Source organism: Budorcas taxicolor, chromosome 11 (genome assembly GCF_023091745.1).
Source record: "Budorcas taxicolor isolate Tak-1 chromosome 11, Takin1.1, whole genome shotgun sequence".
Taxonomy (NCBI): domain Eukaryota; kingdom Metazoa; phylum Chordata; class Mammalia; order Artiodactyla; family Bovidae; genus Budorcas; species Budorcas taxicolor.
Genome location: NC_068920.1, coordinates 64,298,530 through 64,321,429, shown reverse-complemented (window position 1 = coordinate 64,321,429; position 22,900 = coordinate 64,298,530). Strand labels below are relative to the sequence as shown.

At 41.0% G+C, this 22,900-nt stretch overlaps 2 protein-coding genes across 3 annotated transcripts in view; one reads left to right on the top strand and one right to left on the bottom strand.

Annotated features, from left to right (window-relative positions):
- EIF5B (eukaryotic translation initiation factor 5B) overlaps positions 1-8,718 on the bottom strand; it is a 73,593-nt gene extending 64,875 nt beyond the window's left edge. For both annotated transcript variants that reach the window (XM_052649667.1, XM_052649668.1), the window contains exon 1: positions 8,554-8,718. In XM_052649667.1, the coding sequence (XP_052505627.1) occupies positions 8,554-8,588 (35 nt within the window). In that variant the 5' untranslated portion in view covers positions 8,589-8,718. The remainder of the gene's footprint in view (positions 1-8,553) is intronic.
- A 1,064-nt stretch (positions 8,719-9,782) lies between these two features.
- TXNDC9 (thioredoxin domain containing 9) lies at positions 9,783-21,637 on the top strand. The gene is made up of 5 exons (XM_052649284.1): positions 9,783-9,904; positions 12,247-12,458; positions 14,388-14,506; positions 16,847-17,101; positions 21,091-21,637. Exons 2-5 carry the CDS (start codon positions 12,270-12,272, stop codon positions 21,206-21,208), a joined length of 681 nt encoding a protein of 226 aa, XP_052505244.1. The 5' UTR covers positions 9,783-9,904; positions 12,247-12,269; the 3' UTR covers positions 21,209-21,637.
- Positions 21,638-22,900: the final 1,263 nt, after the last annotated feature.

The following is a 22,900-nucleotide window of genomic DNA, read 5'->3' as shown; positions in this document are numbered from 1 at the left end:
AAAGAACTCTTATTCCTCAGTAAGAAAGAACTCAATTTTAAAATGAGCAAAGGATCTGAACAGATAGTTCTCCAAACAAGATATACAAATACAAGTCTAATAAACATAAGACACTCAACACCTTAAGTCATCAAGAAGTGCAAACCAAAAGTCACAATAAGATACCACTTCACACCAACTAGAATGGCTATCATCAAAAAGTCAGATGATAGTAAGTGTTGACAAAGATGCAGAGAAACTGAAACTCTAATATATTGTTGGTTGGAATATAAAACGGAGCAGCAGCTTTGACAGTTCCTGGAAAACAAGCTAACCTACTCAACAGTTTCTAAAAAAGTTAAATCTAGAGTGACCAAGCAATTTCACTCTTAGGCATATACCCACACAAAAACTTATACACTTACAAGGTGTAAGTTTATACTTAAAACTTGTAACAGTATTATTCAAAAGAGCCAAAAAACCCCTATCTCCTCTAACTGATGTATGGATGGGTTAATCAAATGTGGCACATTCATACAATGAATTCTGAGGGCATGTGATTCTAGACTTGAATTCCAACTACTACGGTATCATCAACGACATCTACTGGTTTCATCAGAGCTCAGTACCTAAAACCTAATGAAAACAAACTTAATTTCATTAAAACAGTACTGTGTTTTTGGAGACTGCTCATATGAAGTTTATGGAATGAAACAAGTTTCAAAAACAGAAAAACCAAATAATATTTTGTATCTCAATAAAAGTACCTTTCCATCACCAAAGGGAGGTCTGAAAACCAATGATTCTAAACAAAGGACTGCTAGCTGGGTGAAAAGCAGGGATTCCTCTGAAAGAACACACCTGAAAGTTTCTGTATCATGTCTGAAATGGGAAGGAATGAAATGTCAAATCGTCATTGCTTTCATGGTAAATAGGCTATGAGACAGGTAGTTACTCAATTAAAGGAAGAAAGAAATCTGGCACACTTAACCACAGGTTCTGGAATCCCATTTGGCTTATCAGCTGAGAGGCTGTAAGCCTCAAGCACATTATTATGCTAAATCTGTTTCCCCTACTACTTGTTATAGAGTTATCTTATCTCTTTGTACCTTTCCCTTCCTCTAGATTCTTAAACTAGTTACAGCATACTTACTGCCTCTACATTAAGTGTTCTCATTACTGAAATTACGTAAATTCTGTGATTACTGCTAGGGCAAGTACTATACTGTGTTTATTTCAATATTGTTTAATAACAGTTCAAATTACTTGATTTAAAATTTCTTAACAGTACATATTTAACAAAAGGAAGGGAAGCTATGACAAACCCAAACAGCATATTAGAAAGCTGAGACATCACTTTGCTAACGAGGTCCATATAGTCAAAGCTATAGTTTTTCCAGGAGTCAGATATGGATGTGAGAGTCGGACCATAAAGGCGGCTGAACACAGAAAAACTGATGCTTTAGAATTGTGGTGCTAGAGAAGACTTTAGAAAGTCGCTTTGACTGCAGGGAAATCGAACCATCAATCCCAAAGGAAATCGACCCTGAATCACTGGAAGGACTGATGCTTAAGCTCCAATACTCTGGCCACCTGATGCAAAGAGCCAACTCACTGGAAAAGACCCTGATGCTGGGAAACACTGAAGGCCAGAGAAGGGTGAGGCAGAGGCTGTGATGGCGGGACAGCATCAGCGACTAACAGGCATGGATTCCAGCAGACCCTGGCAGACAGCGAAGAGCAGAGGGATCCACGGGGTGGGAAGTGCCGGACACGACCTAGCCACTGAACAACAAAAGTTAGAAAGGGAGGGGAAAGGAGTCATTTGTGTGTCACTAAAACATTCGAATGCTGTTACGTCAATGTTTTCTCCCTGCTCTTCCCTCTATCACGTATTATCACAAACTAAGAAGTGAATGGCAACTAAGGCCTCATCCTTCACAAAGCCACTTTTAATAATAGAAAATTCAGTAAGATGGTCAGATCATCTCAAAAGTAAGCTTTCCTATACTAATAGCAACCAAAACTGCAAGATACCTAGAAATAAACCAAACAAGAAATATCCTAAAGGTGCAAATGAAGAAAATAATAAAATATTACTGATAATTAACCAGAGAAGTATGTCGTTACTAATTTGTTTATCACTACATTTCAGCACTATATTAGGCACTTAAAAACTTAAACAGACACTCAATGTATTTCTCGAATGGAATGATTCAATACCATAAAGATAAAAGTGTACCAAATAATCTAAAAACTTAATAGGATTCCTAATTAAAATCAGTCCCAAGAGATTTTTAATAGACCTTGATAAACTCACTTATTACATAAAAGAATAAAATTATGAGTGGGTAAACTATCAAGAGCATGAACATGCCCACATATATCTTAAGTTCTCCTCTGAGTGATACTCAAGCATTCTAAGCACCTGTTGGACAAACATTAATGAAAGTTAAAAAGCTTGGAGAATGTCTCACAAATGTCTAGCTCTTAAGTTTAGGAATCCCTAAATAAACAGTTCTCAAGATAGTTTCCCCTCAAGACTTATTCAGGGCATCTAAACTAAATCAAGAGGTCATAACTACTTTCCACATAATACTTGGAGGCCTTTTTCATCCTCATTTCCTCACAACTATGAGGTGTTTTCCAGAGGCCACACGGTGTGTGATTTGCTGCACACTGAATGCACAGGCAGGTTAAGAATCAAGTTATCTTCTACTAAACCAGACTGTAGAGGTTTACGAGCCATTTAACACCGTTACTTTCATTAATTTTTGAAAGTGATTATTTAGCAGTTATGTATGTTCATATGTGATGCTTATTGTTTTTATTTTTAAATCAATATATTTAAAGAATCTTTCAGTTTTAATTTGTAATGTGGTATCCATTAATATGTGCTTCCCAGGTGGCTCAGTGGTAAAGAATCTGCCTGCCAATGCAAGATATGCAGGTTTGATCCCCAGGTAGGGAAGATCCCCTGGAGGAGGAAATGACAACCTACTCCAGTATTCTTGTCCACTGGAAAATCCCATGGACAGAGGGGCCTGGCAGGCTACAGTCCATAAGGTCACAAAGAGTTGGACATGACTGAGTGACTTAACACACACACAGACATTGACTGATATAACCAACATGAAGAAAAGCCTTTTGGGTTCCCTAGTAATTTAAGAGTGTAAAGAGGTCCTAGGACCAGAAAGTTTGAGAACTGCTTTTCTAACTTAACCAGACTCTCTGGTCCTCAGTTAAACAAAGCTTTGCCCAATGTATAGACCAACTGCCAGACTGGAATAAATTTAGAAGGAAAGTAAAGTCCGACTAGCTGGTAAGCAATATCAAAAATACCTACGTAAGCTCCTCAGAGATCACCAGTATAGAAGGCTGAAGAGGTTACTACCAGCTCACAAGTTTATCATCTGTTTTTTTACCCATTTATGACAAACTAGGACATCTTCCCCTCCTTTAAGGTATCAATCACCTGAAGTATCAGCGCAGGAACAAGGTAAGCCAAGGGAATGGTCAGATTATACGTCTTTTTTCTTTTTTGATCTAACGTATGCAAATAGTTTATTCTTAATTCAAAAATTAAGCAAATGAGAACTAAATTTCTTCGCTGAACTGGACTACCTGACACATTTGCCACCTGGACTACTTCCTCTGGGAAGCGCTGGAGTACCTGCTATGCTCACACAGGTAGATCACCATGTTCCTATCTCAGGGGAGGGACCCGCGACCCTGTGATCTTACCTGAGTAAAGTGAATGTGTGAAACCAAGACGAAAGTCTAGAACATAGACAGTTGTCTGTGAGACAGCCAGAACTCCCCGAAAGGCAGGAATCTTGCCAGGAATGGCAGGAGCATTATACGTCATTAAAAGCGAAGAGCTACTGTACTAGTTCACCGGCTTATTTAACTTGCACACAGAGTACATAATGCAAAACGCCAGGCTGGATGAATCACAAGCTGGAATCAAGATTGCCAGGCGAAATATCAACAACCTGAGACTTGCAGATGATAGCACTACAGAAAATGAGAAGGAACTAGAGAGCCTCTTGATAGGGTGAGAGGAGTGTGAACATTCAAAACACGAAGATCATGGCATCCAGTCCCATCACTTCATGGAAATACATATGGGAAAAGTGAGAACAGTGACAGACTTTTATTTTCTTGGGTTCCAAAATCACTGTGGACAATGACTGCAGCCACAAAATTAAAAGACGCTTGCTTTTGGAAGAAAAGCTATGACAAACCTAGACTGCCTATTAAAAAGCAGAGACATCACTTTGCCAACAAAGGTCCTTCTAGTCAAAGCTATGGTTTTTCCAGTACTCATGTATGGATGTGAGAGTCGGACTATAAAGAAGGCTGACAGTCAAAGAACTGATGCGTTCGAACGGTGGTGCTGGAAAAGTCCCTTGAACTGCAAGAAGATCAAACCAGTCAATCCTAAAGGAAATCAACCCTGAATATGCATTGGAAGGACTGATGCTGAAGCTCCAATACTTTGGCTTTCTAGTGTGAAGAGCCAACTCACTCAGGAAAAGACCCTGATGCTGGGAAAGATTGAAGGCAGGAGAAGAGGGCAACAGAGGATGACATGGTTGAATGGCATCACTGACTCCATGGAAGTGAATTTGCACAAACTTCAGGCGATGGTGGAGGACAGGGAAGGCTGGCACATTCAGTTCATGGGGTCGAAAAAAGCTGGACACGACTTAGTGACTGAACAACAATAACTAGCTCACCACCAGCGAAAAGTCAGAGCTGAAGATGCCCCAGAACCACACTCAATCCTGAAGTGAAGTGAAAGTCACTCGGTCATGTCTTTGCGACCCCATGGACTACACAGTCCATGGAATTCTTCAAGCCAGAATACTGGAGTGGGTAGACTTTCCCTTCTCCAGGGGATCTTCCCAACCCAGGTATCGAACCCAGGTCTCCCACATTGCAGGCGGATTCTTTACCAGCTGAGCCACAAGGGAAGCCCACTCAATCCTGAAACAACTCTAATTCCTGAATGACATCCCCATCTTTATGTCTGACTGTGAGATCAGTGAAATAATGATCTTTCTTCCCTCTACAGCCTTTGTGATGGAATGGAAATGTATTAACCTTTCCAAATAAGTCAACAGAACACATTCCTTACAACGTGAAAAATACAACTACCACACTTGGGGGATTTAAAAAAAAGGATTAAAATGATGAATTGGAGGTTAACTGTGAAAAATTAGATAATCAGGATCATTTTTTCTCTGCACATACTAATAAAAGAACATCCATCGTGCTGTGTAAATGCAAACAGTAGGGCACTGCTAAAGCACACCAGGTACTGTGAGGTATGGCCCAATTACACAAACTGATGGCCAGAAAGGTTCCATGTGTTTTGTGTTAGTCACTCACTTCAGTTCAGTCGCTCAGTCGTGCCCGACTCTTTGCGACCCCAGGAATCGCAGCACGCCAGGCCTCCCTGTCCATCACCAACTCCCGGAGTTCACTCAGACTCACGTCCATCAAGTCAGTGATGCCATCCAGCCATCTCATCCTCTGTTGTCCCCTTCTCCTCCTGCCCCCAATCCCTCCCAGCATCAGTCTTTTCCAATGAGTCAACTCTTCGCATGAGGTGGCCAAAGTACTGGAGTTTCAGCTTTAGCATCATTCCTTCCAAAGAAATCCCAGGGCTGATCTCCTTCAGAATGGACTGGTTGGATCTCCTTGCAGTCCAAGGGACTCTCAAGAGTCTTCTCCAACACCACAGTCACTCAGTCATGTCCAATTCTTTGTGACCCCATGGACTGCAGCCTGCCAGGCTCCTCTCTCCATGGGATTCTCCAGGCAAGAATACTGGAGTGGGCTGCCATTCCCTTCTCCAGAGGATTTTCCCAACCTAGGGATTGAAAGTGGGCCTCCTGCATTGCAAGCAGATTCTTTACCATCTGAGCCACCAGGGAAGCCCAGGAAGAAACGAAAATATTGGCCATGTAATTTGTCTGTATGATCTGTGAATACTGAATCTTACCCCAGTCAACTGAAAAAGGAAACTTGCTTAACACCTATCAAAATCTCACTCAGAATTTCATAAGCTAAAACAAAATTCTAGAACTCTATGTTAAAGGTCAGTCACTGATATAACATATGTAATCCAAATAAGATCCCTCAGATTAGATGTGTGTGTGTGTATGTGAGCGCATGTTTGCACTCAGTCATGTCCAACTCTTTTGTGACCACATGGACTGTAGCCCACCAGGCTCCTCTGTCAACGGAATTTTCCAGGCTAGAATACTGGAGTGGGTTGCCATTTCCTTCTTCTGGGGATCTTCCCAACCCAACCCACATCTCTTGTGTCTCCTGCACTGGCAGGTGGGTTCTTTACCACCTGGAAGCCCTCATTTTAGACAGTAAAATCGAATTCCAAATGAACACTGAGTGAGTGGCTAAAAATTTAAAATAACAATATAAAGATTAAAATAGTCACATATTTTATGTTCTTTCCAGTAACTGAAAAGTGGCCCAATGCCTTAACTTGATAGCTAATAAGTAGGTGCTCATTTCTCACCCAGTTCTTTCTGAGCAGAAACATGTCTGGCTTAAGACAACTGGGAAGGGAAGGGAAGGTGGTAGGAATCCACAAAGCATTAAAAAACAAAGAAACTTGGTACTGGCTTATGACAAAATGCGTTTTTCACTGACACTGCCACCATTTTTCCTTCAACATGAGCCAAAAAATAAAGGCTGCAGATTTAGTGTGAGGGGAAAAAAATCCAATAGCCTTCTTTCTATCCTATCAAACCAATCGTTTAACAGGTTCCAGTGTTTGCAATTTAAACTTTATGTCATCCATAAACAATGTTATGAATCAGTAACACTTTTCTCTAAAAAATACACACACAAGAATAAATATTTCTCTTCTCAATAGCTTTTTTCTAATGTAAAAGAGCTTGAAAAGTAAGATAACACATACATATGTTTTTTAATCTAAATAACAGAGTTCTGTAATCCTGATCCAAACAAACCAATTGTTAAAAAAAGATTTCTTAAAATAAGGATCAGTGAAATTAGAAAACTGACAACTGACTGTATTTAAGAAACCATGGATAGTATTCATTGGGTTTAATGACATTGTGTTTGTGCTTTAGGCTGTGTTTCTGTGTTTTTTTTCCCCCTCAGGTATTCACCTTTCAGATACACTTAAAGGATTTACACATGAAACGATTTTCAGAGTTGCTTTAAAATATCCAGGAGGTAGATGAAACAGGACCAGTCACGTGACAACAATGGCTGAAGCTGGGTAACTGGTACAGGAAGCTTTACTACACTCATCTCTCCATTTCTTGTGTAAGGCTGAGGAAAAAGAAGTATCTCAGGCACCAACACATCCTGTCAAAAGCATAGAAATTTTTGCCCCTCTAGATCACCCCAGAATTCTGCTTATTTTTTCTTATTTATCTGGCTACTCTTCAAACCAACCAACTTCCTCCAATAGACCTCTAACTGAAATACAAGACACTTCGTGTCTTTTTAACTCCATTCAACAGCTAGGTGAGGGCCAGGTCAGGATACGACCCAGGATTCCAAATCACAACTAGTAATCGTATTCAAACTTCAAGAGCAAATATACGTTTTGAGTCGAAATGAACTATCACAGGGTGTTGTTTTTGTTTTTCGAATTTCTCTTATTATGCCCAGTATTTGAACTAACTTTGGTGAGTAGTTTACAAAGGTGAAAAATAACATGTTGTTCACTCCCAGGAAGTAAGCCCTTTCCATGAAGAGGGGTAAAGAACTCCACCGAATATGACACCCAGGAATGTTACAATCATCTCGGGGTACTCAACTCTACATACACCCTTAAGCTCCCTCGCCCCCAAAGCCTTTTTAAGTGGTTAGAAAAGAGCGACCCTGGTTGGTTTGTTTCATCTCCTCCTTTCTTAGGGGAGGTGCTAGCGAGTAAAGAAATGACCAAAAGGCCGGAAGAAAGAACGCGAAAAGCATGGAGTCTGGACAATCAGCCCGTAAGTAATTGAAAGCTGAACCAAATTAACTGAAGTTAAGACAGAGCAATCTGCTACACTCCTCGCGTTGTCTCTAACGTGCCTGAGAGGATCCGAGGGGGAGAACACCTGGCTGGAGGCACGTCGCATTCCAAACCCTTCTCTCTCCAAGAAATCATAGGCACACAGGCAAAAGAAAAGAACTCTTCCAGACCTCCGCCAAGAGCAGCGCCGCAACAACTCCCACCCGCCCGTGCCACGGTGGCCAAGCGGCCCCCGGCTCCGTGAGGCCGCCGGAGCCGTGCCCCACGGCACCGCGAACCCCAGAACGACTCCCGGCTCCTCAAGCCAGAGACCTTCTCCCGAGGAGGGCGAGGGGACGGAGTCTCGGCTGGGACCCGCTCGCCGCCGAGGCCCTCCTCGCCCGCCCGGAACTGGGGTCTCGGGCCCGCGCTGCCCACTCTGGGTCCCGGCCCGTGCCTCGCGGGGCCGCTCTCGAGCCTCGACCCGGGGCCGCCCCGCGCCCGCGGGAGCCGCGCGACCCCCTGAGCCGCGCCGGCCGCCGCCGTGAGGACCCCGCCACCACTACCTGTCTTCGCTCTTGTTTTTCTGCTTCTTCCCCATCGTGTGTCAGCGGCGCTCGCAGCCCCAGCCCCTCTACTCGGTCTCTCACAGACCCGCTGTCCCTCGGCTGACTTCGGTCTCCGCTCGGCTCCGTGCCCCTCGCGCTGCCGCCTCTCGCACCCGGCTCTCCACAGACCCGCGCACTGGGACAGGGCACATATGGTGTGAGCTCCGAGTGCGCAAGCGCATCGCCCCGCCGCCTCGGCGTGGGGACGCAGGGCGCGGCTCATCGAGAGCTGCGCCGCGGGTAGAGCGTCTCTAGTTACCCGTCCGTCAGGCGGGAACCCGAGCGCCCTCTTCCGGCAAGCGTCCGCGGCGCTCCGAGGTCCGCGGGGTTTCAAGATTCTAGAACCTGGAGGTGGACAATGAGGTTGAAAATTTCCCCGGTCGGCCCTCTCCCTGCTGGGGAACGCAGAGTTGGGGAATTGGATCTCAGTTCAAAAGCGGACTTTGGGCTTCCCTTCCACCTTTAACCTCTGTCTCTCTGTACTCAGCTGCGTGAAGTTCAATAAAGAAGCATAGTGAACCACGGGTGAGCCGTCTGGGTGTTCCAAAGCGAGACAGAAATCCACAATATTGAGCCTCGTAGTCATGTCCATGAATTACCAAAACAAATAAACCATTAAAAAAAAGGACACACCCATTAATTCTCCTAAATAGATCATGATCTTTACATTCAAACCGAGAACAAACTCTAAAACTTTATGTCAGGGAAGTCGCGAGGGAGCATACTAGGGTTGTAAAAGTGTTTTATATCCGGATCTGGACAACGACTCTATGTATAAACTATGTAAAAACTTACACGTAAGTTATACTTTGTTTTTCAAAGGGGGGAATTTTTCAATAAACCGAATGGAAACAAAATTGGAGTGCCACTCCAGAGCACGGTCATTGCTATTTCCTTTCTGATGTAACACTGTTGATGTGTCAGAGCCTAAGAACGTCGACTCCCGGCTAAGCACTTAAGAAACTACAGTCTCCGGCGTACTTCGCTCCCCCGCCCTCTGGGCTGTTCACTCGGAGGGAGGGAAAGGTTCGTTCAAACGCCAAGAGTTCGGAGAGCCGGAGCCGAGGAAAGGTGGAGAAGGGCGCACGCGCAGAAGCGCTCGCCGCGCGCACTCCCCTCCCCCCTCCTCCGCGCTACCTCCACTTCCTGGGACGTCGCAGTGGCTATCGCGTGAGATCCGCGGCCAATGAGGAGGCGGAAGTGACGGCCGCCTCGCAGCTACCCGCCGCTGCTTGGAGGCTGGAGCCAGAGAGGACTGCTCTTCTGGAGAGGCTGGTTCTTCGTATCTCAGGTATCGCCGAGAGCTCAGGTGAGGCAGAGAGTGGCGTGAAAAAACCAGCCATACATCCTGGTGCTAACGGACGCCCGACTGCTCCGCATCCTACCTAGGCGAGGGAGGGGCGCGGCTCGGGCCCGGGAGTCCCCGCCACGGGGGAGGCTTTGGCGCATGCGCCGGGGAGGCTTTGAAGCTGGGGCCACCTCGCCTCTGCCCTCGTCTGTTCCCGGGGTGCGGGGCGTGGCGAGGGTACTTTTGGGAAGCGGCTGGCGTGCGGTTAACGGTGAGGCCCCCTGGTTGTTTTGGCGGGTGCATACAGGGGAATCGCGGAAATGGTTAGGTAACTTCAGGACACGTCCCTCCCCACCATTCAGTTGAACTGAAAAAAGAATCGGAAGCTTTTGGTTTGGAGAATGAAGTTATCTCTGCACCATCTCCTTTCCCCCTTTCTGAAGGCGATGACCAGCACAACCTGCCCCCTAGAACAGCTCTTGTTAATCGCTTCTCCTCCCAATTATCCAGAATTAAATTCTGAGCTCAGCCTGTAAAACTCCAGGGACAAGCATCCGCTACGCCCCTTGTAAAGAACAAGGTCTGACAAGCAAGTCGGTGTTTACACTGCTTTTCTGTCTCATCCGCCCCGATCCTGAGAGTCATAGCCTTAAGTTTTTCTTGAGAAGTAGGGAGTGTGAAATTCATTTCCTGTATTTGAAATGCAGGTCCTTTAAAATTTTATCCCATGTGAGGAACTTACATTTTGGTTTTTAAAACCCAGAAGTACTTTTAAAACATAACCATAATTTGAACAATAGCTAGACACATGCTACTTCAACCGTTGACAAATATTTTTTGCGCACCTGCAGTGTTCCCCACACTGCTAGCTCCAGGAATACAAAGATAAAATCCAGGATGCTTTTAGACTGCTTTTCATGTGGGAAAAAAAATGGAATCAGAGGAGAATTTTGCAGGAAGACTATTTCAATTCAGTTCAACAGTTAATAGAGGGTCTGGTGGGCCAGTCTGTGTGTCAGAAGCTTGGCAAATGAGCTCACAAATTTCAGATTATTTAAAAGTGCTTCAGTAGTAGTTGAAAACATATCATAGTTAGTTGAGATCAACAGTCTCCTGCTTTGACAAATTATAAATTTCTGTGGTAATAACCCAGAAGTACATAAAATCACCATCTAACTGTTGCTGGTAGAAAATAACTTATTTTAAAATACGCAGTTGAAATAGATAACCAACAAAGACACTGTATAGCACAAGGAACTCTATTCAGTAATCTGTAGTAACTTAAATGGGAAAAGAATTTGAAAAAGGGAATTGAGTATGTATAAATTAATCACTTTGCTGTATACCTGAAATACAACATTGTAAATCAACTATATGCCAATATAAAATAAAAATTTTAAATAAATAGACTATGTCATTGAGATCTGAATTAGAGTCTGTTTTTAAACTCCTATCTTACATAGAGGAGTGATGGTAAAATCAATATGCTTTTAGTATTTGGAGTGTTGTTTGACATCAAAGTTATGAGCACTGAGTGTCACTAAATCAATACTAGTATCAATCTTTGTGGGCTCTTAGACTTTATTAGTTACTGAGAGAACAGAATTGGAAACTAGAGCTTAGGGACACCAGGCAGAGTTCTTTACACAAGTTGTAATGAGCTCTCTTCAGAGTTAAAATCATTTAGGCAGAGATGAAAAATAATGTTTTTTGCTCAAATGTGCTCTATCTTAAAAGCAAAATTTGGTGTGTACACATGTGTAAAACATTGCTACAGTTAAGCTTTATCATGTTTGCAGTCATTTCTGCTTTGCTTCTCTTTTCCTTTGGTAAAGAATACTGTCAGTATGCAACACTAGGTTTAGTTTCAACTACTCATTTCTTTGTGGTCTGGTGATGGTCTTAAAGGTTTCTTTGCTTTAGAATAGTAAACAAAGTCAAAAGCACTCTAACCTTTGGTCTAAATTATTTTTGACTAGTGTGACTTCCCCGGTGGTACAGAACCCACCTGCCAGTGCAGGAGACATAAGAGACAGGGTTTGATCCCTGGGTCGGGAAGATCCCCTAGAGGAGGACGTGGCAACCCACTGCAGTAGTCTTGCCTGGAGAATCCCATGGACAGAGGAGCCTGGCAGGCTACAGTCAGACACAACTGAAGCGACAACACACAAGAGTGACTATAACCTGTTGAAAATTAAATTTTAAAATATTTAAGTAAAAATTCTTAACATGACATGGTTGGTTGTCAGCAGAACACTTTGTGAACTCCAAATTGTATATTTGCTAGCATTTTGGGAACTAAGAGAAAAGTTTCTTGTCTTATTTTTTTCTCCAACTTTGTAAACCTTCTCTCCTGCATCAAGGCTGAACCGTACCATTTAGAAGAATGGAAGCAAACGCATCTGTTGACATGTTTTCAAAAGTCCTGGAGAATCAGTTGCTTCAAACCACCAAACTAGTGGAAGAACATTTGGATTCGGAAATTCAGAAACTAGATCAGATGGATGAGGATGAATTAGAACGCCTCAAAGAAAAGAGACTCGAGGCTCTGAAGAAAGCTCAACAGCAGAAACAAGTAACCTCTCTGCACTGCTTTCTGAAATTGCTCTCACAGTATGCTTCTAACCACTTCTATATACACGTGCCTAAAGTTCTCAGTCTTTAGGGTTGTTTGACCTCAAAAGTACCTAATGCCATTAAAAATTTTCCCTGGGGGTTGGAAAGATAGTTTTTAAAGACACATTCTGAGTTAGCCCAATCAGTGTTAATTCATAGTCAAGTCCAAGAAACACCTGGTCCAGGATAATTTTCTGAGCTCAGATTTGTGTAGTTGAGGAGAGTATGGATGAGGAAGAACAGTGGGAGAAATAGGGGTCTGCAGGTTCCCTTTCAGGTAGAGTTATGAGAAAGCCTATCATGATTTGTCTGTGCTCAAAGCAAGTGGGTCATTAAGAAGTTTAAATTTTTTCCGTGTGAGAGTTTAAACTCTTTATGGAAGCTCTACCAAAGAAGTAAGGTAAAAATACCAGGGCCTCCTGTAGCTCAGCATAAGCCAACATGAAACAGATACCAAAACTGGTGATGCAGTCTGGGCTTCTGCCCCTTTCTAGTGCATTCAGAGGATGAGGGTGTCTAGAAGTCATTTCATACGGGAAAGTCAAAAGCAGGCAGAAATGTTCACTGTGGAATAGGGCAATCATGCGATATTTGAAGGGCTGCCCTGATAGATAGATTAGAACTTCTCTCATCTGAGGTCCAGGCTGGGATCCACAGACCAAAGTTCAGGATATATTGCAGTCAGTGGGAGAAGGCTTTTCTGAGAACTAGAGAATACATGTATTAATGTTTTTCAGGCACCTGTGTTTTCCCACCACCCTGTTATTCTCATGTTGTCTTGTCACAGTAGCTCAGTGAGATAGTTGTCTTATGATCTCCACATTACAAATGAGGAATGTGAGGCTCAGAGCTTATGAGAACTCGCAGCCTAATGAGTGCTCGCGCGGTGGTTCGAGTCCTCCTGTCTGCAAGTCTGGTCCGCCTTTTTATTAAAACCAAGTCTTGAGAAGGGCTTCCCTAACGGCTCACATGGTGCAGAATCTGCCTACAATGTAGGAGACCCAGGTGCAGTCCCTGGATTGGGAAGATACCCTGGAGGAAGGTATGGCAATCCACTCGAGTATTCTTGCCTGTAAAATTCCACGGACAGAGGAGCCTGGCAGGCTGCATACAGCCCGTGGGTCACAAAGAGCCGGACACGACGGAGCAACCAACACAGGCAGTAAGACAAAGGAATAGAGGGGAAAAAGGTTAAAAGACAGTAGAAGTGTTGAGAAAGGAAACAAGTTTCCACTTGAGGCAGTCAGCTTCCTGCTACGGGAAAGGTACAGGAACCTGAAATACTTGTCCAACATGGATGATAAGGGTCGAGACAGTGATTTGGAGAATTGGATTAGCTGGACTTGCGGGTCCCTTTTTCTGTACACCACATGAGAAAACAGCTTTTTCTTCACTGGATGCCGTCTGTGGGTGGCCAGGCTAGAAGAGTGCTGTCTCTGAGGTGGTCACCAAAAGTACACAGGGCTCCTCAGCTTCAGAGCTGTAGTACCCGCCCCCTCCCCAAACACCAGTTGGCTTTATCTCACAGCTGTTCTTTTTTAAAGCTTTGTAGTAACTTGGATCAGATTCTTTTGATTTTAGTAGTTTAAGTGCAAAGAAATTAAAAAGATGTTTACATTCTCAATCTTTATAGCCTAATTTTTATTTTCAAAGTTCTAAGAAAATGCGTTTCAAGTTACCAAGACAGATAATTCCAAGCTATGCTGTGCAGATAGTCCTGGGCCACAGACTATTTCTGCACTGACACTAGAAAGATAGGAAAGTACATCACCGAAAGGAATTCATTTCTAAGATAAACTCAACTTTAATATAGTGATTTGGATATAAGATATAAAGTGACATTGAAAGAGATTTCAAATGTGTGATATTTCTCTTTTCTTCAAATTAGGAATGGCTTTCAAAAGGACATGGGGAATACAGAGAAATCCCTAGTGAGAGAGACTTTTTTCAAGAGGTCAAGGAGAGTAAAAAAGTGGTTTGCCATTTCTACAGAGACTCCACATTCAGGTAACTTTGTTTCCCCTCAGTGACTGTTTTTACATATGAAGAGATTGTTGAATAGATACCCTGACTTAATAGAGAAATTAAGAAAAATGTGAAAGGAACTAATTCCTAAGTTGTCCCTTTGTACTGGAAGTCTGTATATTAAAATTAAGCAGTCAGCAAAGATTAACTTAAAAACCAGTGACATAAAAGAGTATAAATTATTGGATTTCAGTATTTTCATAGAAGTGGCTATTTTCTGAATGATATTTCCGCTAGCTAATTTTAAAAACATCTTAGCAATGAGCACTTAAATTTTTTTTTTTAATATCAATTCCAAGAATTCCGCTTTTGTCCCTACTATTACAATACAGCCACAGTGTTGGAAATGGGGCCAACACCTGAACACCAAGTTCGAATTCAGTCACTTCTAAACTGGCAATTCACAGAGAGATGATGGCTTGACAAGGCCTTTCCCCAGAAACAGAGTTGGGACTTCAGGTTTGGATGGAAGATGGAGAAAGTGATTTCTCTTAGACGAGCCCAGGTCTGCCAATCTCTCTTTGGAGGCTGATCCCTCAAAGTAAAAATAGCCCCAGAAGAGGTTATATCTTAAACCAGATGGCTTAAGCCTGTTTTTTCTCCCTAGCTGCAAAGTTTGAATAGTTGCCAACATCAGATGATGTGATAACAGACCTAGAATTGTATGAAAGCAATTTGCTGATGCTGAGCAGCTCCTGCGGAAACTCACACTTCAACCCAGAGTCTCCCTTGCTCACTGTGGCCCCAGCCCTGCCCTCTTCTCTCATCTCCATAGTCTGCCTGGTCTTTGCCTCCTCACCCAACAACATGGTTATTAGTGGCTGGGATTTAACTAATAGAATACAAACGAAAGAAAATAAAGTCAAGGTTGAATGAATTGATACAAATATAGACAGATACCAAAGTTTTTAGTATGTGGTAATGCTAGACATTTCAGGCAATATAAGATCCTGGAACATTCACAGTCCCCCTTGAGGTAAGTAGTTTATAATCCCCATGCTTTTTTGTGTGTGGACACCAAGACTTGGAGAAATTAAGTGACCTGCCTGATGTCACTCAGTTGCTAAATGATAAAAGCAGATTTGAGCCCAGCTTAATGCTATTTTAACTACATCATGACTGCTCCCTCTGGGTTTAAATTGGACTTAAAATTCAATTTTAAAAATGGATTAATTGGCCAATGGGACATACTTATTTAAAATAGATTCCGTATTATTCCAGTAAAACCGTGGAGTTGATTTCTGTAGAAACCCTCGAGAATGTATTTCTCCAAATGATCTGTCGCTTCTTTGGAGCTTCATTCAGAAACCACTTATTCTCTCCTGACAATTTTCACTGTTAATAAAATCCCATTGCTTCACTGCATGAGTGATATATAAAAAGAATCACTCAGAGGTGATGAGGCATCAGGGTTATTAGAAACTCAGTGTACCTGAACTTAACTCAGGAAAAACTACCAAGAAGTACCCCAGAAACCTGCTAGTAAAGTCAGCTGTGGTGCTGGTGTATTAATTATCAAAAGCAGAGTAGTGATCAAACTTCACTGAGCTTAGGAATCCCTTGCATGTTTCTCAGCTCAAGTCCCAGAGACTTTTGATTCATCTGTATGTTTTAAAAAGTTGATTGTACTAATTACCTCTGGGTAAGAACAACTGCTCACAGAGGTTTTTATAGTTCTCTCTCAGATACACTAAAGGGTTGGCCAGTTTAAAGTGTAATTTAAAGAAAATACCACTTTTCCTTTTCAGGTGGCTCAGTAAAAATACTGCTGGTATTTTGCACTTCTTTAGAACCATCATGACCATATATTTGCAGCCCTTAACCTTGATAGACTTCACACTAACAGAATTTGTACGGTTGGAAAGGTTCCTTCTCAGTGGCATACTCAGTCTTTCTTAGTGACTTCCAGATACAACACCACCTGTACATTTCTAATTCTGAGCGGTGTCTTCTGAGCTCTGTCAGGTTCAGGTTTGTCTCTTTTATGAAATGCCAGGAAACATGCATAAGGAAAATGACTATTTTTTTATTCTTAGCCATGAACATGACAGCTTTGTGAGCCACCTAAGTCATATGTTGAGTACTTTGTTCTTTATGTATATCATGAAGGCAGATCCAGCCTTCTGGACTACAGTATCATAAGCGGTAGAGAAAGAGGTACCTACCCTATGAAATGGAAATGAGGTTATCTGGTAGATACATAGGTTGACTGGCAGATTATGCGATTCAGGAAAAGTAAAAACTTAGATGTGCCTTAATATTTATTTTGATAAAGAAATTGTCATTTTTAGCTTTTGGTTTTCTATGTGTTGTTACTTACAGGTGTAAAATACTAGACAGACATTTGGTGATACTGTCCAAGAAACATCTTGAGACCAAATTTTTGAAACTGAATGTGGAAAAAGCACCTTTCCTTTGTGAGAGACTGCGTATCAAAGTCATTCCCACACTAGCACTGGTGAAAGATGGAAAAACACAGGATTTTGTTGTTGGATTTTCTGACCTAGGAAATACAGATGACTTCACCACAGAGACCTTAGAGTGGAGGCTGGGGTGTTCTGATATTCTCAATTACAGGTAACATGCAGCAAACCAGCAATTTATTTTAACTCCCATATTCAGTTGAAGTTTTTGGGTAATTTTTATGTTCAGTTTAGTTAAGTTCAGTCACTCAGTTGTGTCCAACTTTTTGCACAGCACACCAGGCCTCCCTGTCCATCATGAACTCCCGGAGTTCACTCAGACTCACATCCATCGATAAAGCCATCCAGCCATCTCATCCTCTGTTGTCCCCTTCTCCTCCTGCCCCCAATCCCTCCCAGCATCAGAGTCTTTTCCAATGAGGCAACTCTTCGCATGAGGTGGCCAAAGTACTGGAGTTTCAGCTTTAGCATCATTCCTTCCAAAGAAATCCCAGGGCTTATCTCCTTTAGAATGGACTGGTTGGATCTCCTTGCAGTCCAAGGGACTCTCAAGAGTCTTCTCCAACACCACAGTTCAAAAGCATCAGTTTTCAGCACTCAGTTTTCTTCACAGTCCAACTCTCACATCCATACGTGACCACTGGAAAAATCATAGCCTTGACTAGACGGACCTTTGTTGGCAAAGTAATGTCTCCACTTTTTAATATGCTATCTAGGTTGGTCATAACCTTCCATCCAAGGAGTAAGCATCTTTTAATTTAATGACTGCAGTCACCATCTGCAGTCATTTTGGAGCCCCCCAAAATAAAGTCTGACACTGTTTCCACTGTTTCCCCATCTATTTCCCATGAAGTGATGGGACCGGATGCCGTGATCTTCGTTTTCTGAATGTTGAGCTTTAAGCCAACTTTTTCACTCTCCTCTTTCACTTTCATCAAGAGGCTTTTTAGTTCCTCTTCACTTTCTGCCATAAGGGTGGTGTCATCTGCATATCTGAGGTTATTGATATTTCTCCCGGCAATCTTGATTCCAGCTTGTGCTTCCTCCAGCCCAGCGTTTCTCATGATGTACTCTGCATAGAAGTTAAATAAGCAGGGTGACAATATACAGCCTTGACGTACTCCTTTTCCTATTTGGAACCAGTCTGTTGTTCCATGTCCAGTTCTAACTGTTGCTTCCTGACCTGCATACAGGTTTCTCAAGAGGCAGGTCAGGTGGTCTGGTATTCCCATCTCTTTCAGAATTTTCTACAGTTTATTGTGATCTACACAGTTAAAGGCTTTGGCATAGTCAATAAAGCAGAAATAGATGTTTTTCTGAAACTCTCTTGCTTTTTTGATGGTCTAGCGGATGTTGGCAGTTTGATCTCTGGTTCCTCTGCCTTTTCTAAAACCAGCTTGAACATCTGGAAGTTCACAGTTCACGTATTGCTGAAGCCTGGCTTGGAGAATTTAGAGCATTACTTTACTAGCGTGTGAGATGAGTGCAATTGTGTGGTAGTTTCAGCATTCTTTGGCATTGCCTTTCTTTGGGATTGGAATGGAAACTGACCTTTTCCAGTCTTGTGGCCACTGCTGAGTTTGCCAAATTTGCTGGCATATTAAGTGCAGCACTTTCACAGCATCATCTTTCAGGATTTGAAATAGCTCAACTGGAATTCCATCATCTCCACTAGCTTTGTTCCTAGTGATGCTTTCTAAGGCCCACTTGACTTCACATTCCAGGATGTCTGGCTCTAGGTGAGTGATCACACCGTCATGATTATCTGGGTCATGAAGATCTTTTTTGTATAGTTCTTTTGTGTATTCTTCTCACCTCTTCTTAATATCTTCTGCTTCTGTTAGGTCCATACCATTTCTGTCCTTTATTTTCATAAACTAAATATATTATTATTCATTTTTATGATAATATTTATTTTATGGAAATAAATATTTCCATAAGCTTTATCTTGAAGCTGGAGATGAAGAAAAACTGCCACAAAGGAAAAGCGTATCTCTTAAAGTGTACCTTAGTATGATCTTACAGCAAAATCAGAGTTCCAAATAAAGTTGATCTTGGGTTTTAGAGTCCACCTAACTCTAAAAGTTTTCAAACAGATCCTATGAAATCTAATTCAGTATTCATCTGGAAACCCAGGATGACACTCGAGAAGAATTGACTCCTTCCTGCTTTAACCCAGATTACTCAAATTGATAATGACTTATTTTCAAACATTGGATTTTTAATGTAGTTACTCCTGTATCACTTGTCGACTCTGATAAACTACATAACATCTCATTTCTGTGTTTAGCTTAAATTACTTAACTATAAAGAACAATCTCAGTAGAAAATGATCTAAAATCCAGCTTCCATTTTCCACTCATCTCTTTGTTCACTTCACCAGACAGTTTATCTAATTTCTCAGATTAGAGCACATCTTATGTATCTTGTTTTTTATCTGCAAAAATAATAGGTTAAATTTTCCAGTCAGAATATTCCAGTCAGAATACCTTTCAAAAGTAGAAAATTCCCTCATCTTTTTATTTTCCTTCCTCCTTTTTCTCTGAATCTCTCCTACATGAGTATAAGTCATTCCTATATTGTAGAAATTGATTTTGAAGTTCAGGTTTTGTTTTCTTAAGTAAAATGTTAATATTAAATTGTGATTTCCAATTTTAAATAAGTTGGAAACTAGTGCAAAGAATTCTCATATATCATTCATTCGTATCCCTCAATTTTCAATATTTTATATTTGCTTTATCATTCTGTTTTGGGGTATATATAAACTTTTTTCAGAACCATCTGACTGAATATTGTAGCTGTATTGTTCCTTTACTCCTAAATATTTCTGTTTGCATTTCCTAAGAACAGGGACATTCTTATACATCCACAGTAAAAATTATTAAAATACTAAATACATGGTTTACAGACCTTATTCAAAGTCCATCATTGTCCCAATAATATCCTGCATACTGAAGAAATGAGTCCCAAGTACTTACTGTGCATTTTTAGTTTCCTTTAACCTACAGCAATGTGTTCCACTTGTTTTCCAATAGTTTAACAATTTTGACCAGTACAACTAGTTATTTCATAGAGCGTCTCCCAGTTTGGGTTCATCTAATGTTTCACAGTAAGATTTCGGGTTTTGCATATTTTCCCCAGGTGTAATATGGAAGTGATGTGTTCTTCTTTCTCAGTGTACCATATCGGGAGACATAGGGTGGTTTGTCTCATTGCTGGCAGTCTTATCTGAGCACTGGCTCATCAGTTGTCTACCAAGCTAACTGGTAATTTAAGGAAGACCTTTTGCAGACCCCACATTCGTTTACTTTTCATTTATTTGTATTAGAATGGGCTATGGATTATTTTATTCAATGGGATATATTATGGAGTATTACTGTTATTATTTACTTTGAAGCTCAGATTGCCTCACATGTGCCCAGTAAGAGCCTTGCATTCTGGCTTTTGTGTGTTCTTGACACGTCCCCATAATCCTTTGAGCACTTTCTTTCTGGTGCAGGTAAGATCTTTTAGGGGGACCTGTGTTGTATTCTCCATAGGAATTGACTTTATCTCCAAGAAGCCATGATTCCCTTTGGTGGCAAATGATATTTCAAAACCAAGATCTTATTTTTCAGGTATCATGAAAAGCATTCTATACTAATTCAGGGTTAATGATAATGAGTTTCATGGGTTTGTTGTCTATAGTGATCTAAACATTAAAAGATGTTAAATAGGATCAAACTGGTTGTAACAGGCTATCGAAAATAGAATGTCATTTTCCTGTGTCATTTTCACAGGGATAGGAGTCTAATACAGATTCAGCATACCCAAAATATGACAATAACTGATTTCCTTCTATGGTTTTCAATCAGAGATTTTGTTGGTACATTCCATGAAATGCTAATCAGTAATTAATGATAAAATAAAATGCTAGTCAAAAGCATTTAGTAGTACAAAGTAAGGTTTAAAACTGTGAATTATCATTATCAACTATTAACTGTCAGTATTAATTTTTGGTACCCCTTCCTCAATACCAGCATTATAAAGAAAATTTTACTCTGTTCCATGTGTTCCAGTGAGGATAGATTTTTGTGTAGTTAAATATACCAGCTGTACTAAATCATAGAGAATTAAGTGTTTTTCATATTTGTTTCTTTTTAGTGGAAATTTAATGGAGCCACCATTTCAGAGCCAAAAGAAATTTGGAACAAACTTTACAAAGCTGGAAAAGAAAACTATTCGAGGAAAAAAATATGATTCAGACTCTGATGATGATTAGAAATTAGTTATAATTCTTTGTAAATCGTCTTTTTATTTATCCTTACTTCACAATTAGATGTGTTTTCTAAACTCTATTGATTTCAGTATATTCATCTCCTGATGGTCACATTCTCGAGTTTTATGCAGTGGCATCATAGTGAAAAACATCTTTGATATTTTCTATGTGGAGCTTGTGTTTAAGTAGAGGAAAACTTCTGAGTTCTAAAATGATCTGAGGAGAGTCTGGATTCTCTATTTTTGAGATTGGTTTTATCACAATGATTCTTACGTTTTTATACCATTCACAATTGTGTTTTTAATCTACTGGATTGAAAATAGAAATTCAGCACACTATTCCAGGACTAATTCTTACGCAGCATTATTTACTTTATAAAGAGGTCAAGTAACATTTACTGGTGTAACAGATAGCACTTGTAAATGAATTAGAAACACTCTTCACTTCTGGAATATATTTAAGTAATGATTAAAGAACTGTTTATTTATTCTGTAAGCTGCATGGTGGTGTTGAATCAACTGATGGCATCAGAAAGGTTTTTCAGGTTGTGAACATACTGCCTTATTTAAAGAGTCCTGATTGCTTATATATTAAGATGTGCGTTAAAAAATCAAGAAGCACTTTGGGAATGGCAGCATGATCTACAGACCCATCAGTGAAACAACCATAACTGGTAAATATTTTTCTAAAAATTAAAGTCTCTGGAAATTGTCATAAGAGCATACAGCAAACAAAAACACTTATTCAAGAAAATACTCAGTCTTGGGAAGAATAGTGAGTCTCTGTGGTACTTGAACCATGATCCTGCTAAAACTCACACAAGAAATAGACAATCTGAATAGGCCTCTTTTATATAATCAACAGCTACTAACTTTCTAAAACAAAGCACCAGACCCACGTGGGTTCACTGGTGAATTCTAGTGAACATTAATTAATGAAGAGGTTTTATAAATTCTCTACATTCCCTTTCAAAAGATGGAAGCAGAAAGAGTTAGGTCTCATTCCTAACTCATGAGACCAGCTTTACTCTAATGCCAAAAACAAAGACATCTGTCTTAAACAGAAGCAAAGATCCTTAAAATATTAGCAGATCAGTCCAACAGTATATAAAAAACAACCAGGCACCACAACCAAATGAGATTTATCCCAGGTATGCAAAGCTGTTTCAATACTTGAAAAATCAATTAACGTAGTCACTGTCTAAAAAATTAGAATCACATAACCTTATCAGTGACTTCCCTGGTGGCTCAGACGGTAAAGCGGGAGACTTTGCTTACAATGCAGGAGACCTGGGTTCGATCCCTGGGTCAGGAAGATCCTCCTCTGGAGAAGGAAATGGCAACCCACTCCAGTACTCTTGCCTGGAAATTCCCATGGACAGAGGAGCATGGTGGGCTACAGTCCACGGGGTCGCAAAGAGTCGGACACAAATGAGTGACTTCACTTTAACGTTATCAGTAGAAAAAGCATTTGACAAAATCCGATACCATTCATGATTAAAAACTCAGTAAACAATAGAAGGGAATGTACTCAACTTGACTTTTTGAAAATACCTATAAAAACCTAAAACTAATATACCTACAGCTAATATCACACATAATGGAAGAAGTTTGAAGTTCTCCCATTAAGATCACACACAAGGTAAAATGTCTTTACCAGCTCACCTCTGCTTTTCAGTGTCATAGTGGAAGTCTT